Below are 3,038 nucleotides of genomic sequence, written 5' to 3'. Positions count from 1 at the left end.
CCCTTTTCCTGATAAGTTTTATCACCTCAGCCAATCAGAATTATGCTAGAACCGGCGACCAATTGGGGGGAACTTGTCTCGGCTAGTTAATCCTTAAGATATCAGTTTGCTGGACAAACTGTTGAGGTAAAGGGTAGAGGCAGGAGGATTAAGGCCTGTACTTGTTGTCGTTATTTACTGCAGGAGATGCCCTATGTTTGATGCAGTTTTCCCTCAGGTTTGAAATACACAGGGAGTACAAAGCTTCATTAGTGTGCCAATTGTTGAATAGCCCACCAGCGTACGATATTCCAAGCTTACTACCTCTTCTTAGGGAATGTTGGAGACTCCAAAACAGTTTTGGTAAACTTTCCGAGCCCCCCGATCTGAGAGGAGCGAGGACACCAGGCCACTGTCTTTGTTGTTGTCACGTTCTGGTGTCAACCTTTGCCTGGCTGTTTTTCCCAAACCGTTGATCCGTGTAGTCTACTCCAAGACAAAACAACAGCGCGCACAGCAGGATTGTTTGGTAGAGATTTCTGTGGCGTGTGTTGGGTTGTTTTTTTCTCTCCTAACCTAACACGGAGCGAGAGTCACTCACCCCCCCCCCCTCACCCCCTGCACTGATGCAGTCCTCTCATTTCGACCCGGCCGCCTACCAAGGTACTATATACAGCGGCACTGCGACTCCAACGGGATTTGAACCGGGGACTATCAAACTTCATCACACCAGCTATACCGGAGAGGCTGACCCGAGCTGCTACCCCAACTACGTGACGAGCGGCCTACAGGGCGTACAGACCTATCATGGCGGCTGCCGAGACCCCCCGGCCTACACAGACACGGCTGGCTTCTTACACTCCGGCATCGTGCCTGGGTTTGGGAACGCCAACTACTACAAGATGTCTAACAGACAGATGGAGCTCATGGACTATACCTCATCTACCAACATGATGGCGAGAGGTCAGGACAATTTCCTGATGAAACCGCTGGACTCGCTCTCAATGCAAGGTGCGCAGGATCTCTTCGGGAGTAGTAGTAGCGGCGATGGTGGTGGTGGTGGTGGTGGTGGTAGTGCTAGGGGCCACCACGAGGACTCGCTTCACCATTCACATCATCATCAACAGCAACAGCAATACAATCACCATCTCCACCTTTCACAACAGCACCAGACCTCAGCCTATGACCATCACCACCAGGGAGAAGATGTCCCCAAACTGTCTCACGAAAACAACATTTTCGGCCAACCGGCCATCAAACTCGAATCTCCAAAAATAGAACCGTCTCAGTCGGAATACGACAAAGCTCTCAACCCTCCCCCTCCTCCTCCTCCTTCCTCATCGTCGTCATTATCCGTAGATCCCACAGTTACCTCATCATCCCACTCTGGGCAGTACGCACAGAACGATGACATCACTCCCAACACGATTCTCTCTCACTGTGAGCAGCACAATACGACACACTCGTCACCGGGGTTTTCCGAAAGCAAAGACCTCAACTCACAACAAAATCACGAGGCGGAGACGGACAGTACTTCGGGGAAAGACGGAAAAGATGAAAAGAAGGAAGGCGAATCGGAAGCCACGGGTGATTCGAAACCCACCATGTCCTACATAGCTTTGATCGCAAAGGCTATCTTGGAGTCTGAGCAGAGGAGGCTAAACCTGGGCTCTATTTACAACTGGATAGAGAAACATTACCCGTTCTACAAGAACAAAGGTCAAGGCTGGAGGAACAGCGTACGTCACAACCTCAGCCTCAACGACTGTTTCATCAAGGTAAGGCAAACCCCAAAACAACAGTAGTTGGCACTCTTCGGAAAGAAGTGGTCCCGGTCTAACTCCATAGAAATTTTATATTTATACACACTATCAGAAACAAAAACTGAAGTCGAGTAAAAAAAAAGCTGGCTGAGTCGCCAGGGGGGAAAGGCCACCGGTAAATTTATAGAAAATATCCAAATCCATTTTTAGAGATATTATTATTTTTCGAAAGTTTTAAGTTACCTTTCCTAAATCAGGAGGCAAAAATACACGAAATAGACATGAAATGGGACATGTGGCGGGATATGGACCTGTTCAATAATAACACCAAGCCACCCAATGAGGGGGAAAAAAACAATGTAGAAAATATCGAAAAGTCGAACTTCAAAAAGCCTTGAAAATAATAAGTACTCAGCTGGCTTTTTTACTCGAATCCGTTTTTGTTTTGGAATGTGTATACATTTCTACGGAGTTAGACCAGGACCACTTCTCTCGAAGAGTGCCCAACAGTTGAAGACTACAGTGGAAAAACGGCTGTAGTCACAAACTGAAATTAATCGTGAGGGCACCAACTTTGAATACTTGTTGACTCATAACTGTATTTCTGGTCAACTGTTGGTTGGTTATTGTTGTTAGATTTCCCATTCAACAGCACATAACAATAAACTTCCAGTCAAACAAATATGAAGTTATGAGTCCAGAGGCTTTTAAAATTGGCACCCTCACAATTTCCAGTTTGTGACTACAGTTGCATTTCCCATGTGCTCTTCAGTTGTCTACTCTGTAACGCTATTGAAATGTTATTCTTTTTTATTTCTAAGGTACGTGTTTTTTTCGCAAAAAAATAAAGAAAGAAAAATGAAAAGAAAAAAAATCGAGACACAATATAGATTACCTAGGAGGCAGGCAGGCTTGTTTGGTCCAACCCGAGCTGCGATGGATACAACATCCCAGCAAAAAGAGCGATATATTAGATAATTTTCCCCACTCGGGAATGGAACTCGGGTCTTCTGCATGCAACGGGGAAGCGCCTTACAATTACTCGACAGAGATGTAAATTAGTGGTTAGGCTACCGGACTCGTAATCGTGAGGTTGTGGGTTCGGGAGTTCGAGCCTCAGCTCGGTCAGACGCTGTGTCCTTGGGAAGACACTTTACACGAATTTCATACTTGATTCGGTCCTTTCGGAGATGAACGTTAAACGCGGAGGTCCCGCCTCTTAAATAACCTAACAGTGTTGATAGGGGCGTTAAACCTATACTATTTGATCTTTGAGAGGTGTACATTGCTGTGATA

General features: G+C 46.2%; 1 protein-coding gene across 1 annotated transcript in view; it reads left to right on the top strand.

Moving 5' to 3' along the window:
- Window positions 1-3,038, top strand: part of LOC101864012 (fork head domain transcription factor slp2) — a 45,479-nt gene continuing 42,441 nt past the window's right edge. The window contains exon 1 of the mRNA XM_005106859.3: window positions 1-1,757. Coding sequence (XP_005106916.3) covers window positions 606-1,757 — 1,152 coding nt within the window. The 5' untranslated portion in view covers window positions 1-605. The remainder of the gene's footprint in view (window positions 1,758-3,038) is intronic.

The sequence above is a fragment of the Aplysia californica genome, unplaced genomic scaffold, assembly GCF_000002075.1.
Source record: "Aplysia californica isolate F4 #8 unplaced genomic scaffold, AplCal3.0 scaffold00559, whole genome shotgun sequence".
Lineage (NCBI taxonomy): Eukaryota > Metazoa > Mollusca > Gastropoda > Aplysiida > Aplysiidae > Aplysia > Aplysia californica.
The sequence above is the reverse complement of the archived record's forward strand: the minus strand, read 5'-3'. Positions and strand labels throughout refer to the sequence as shown.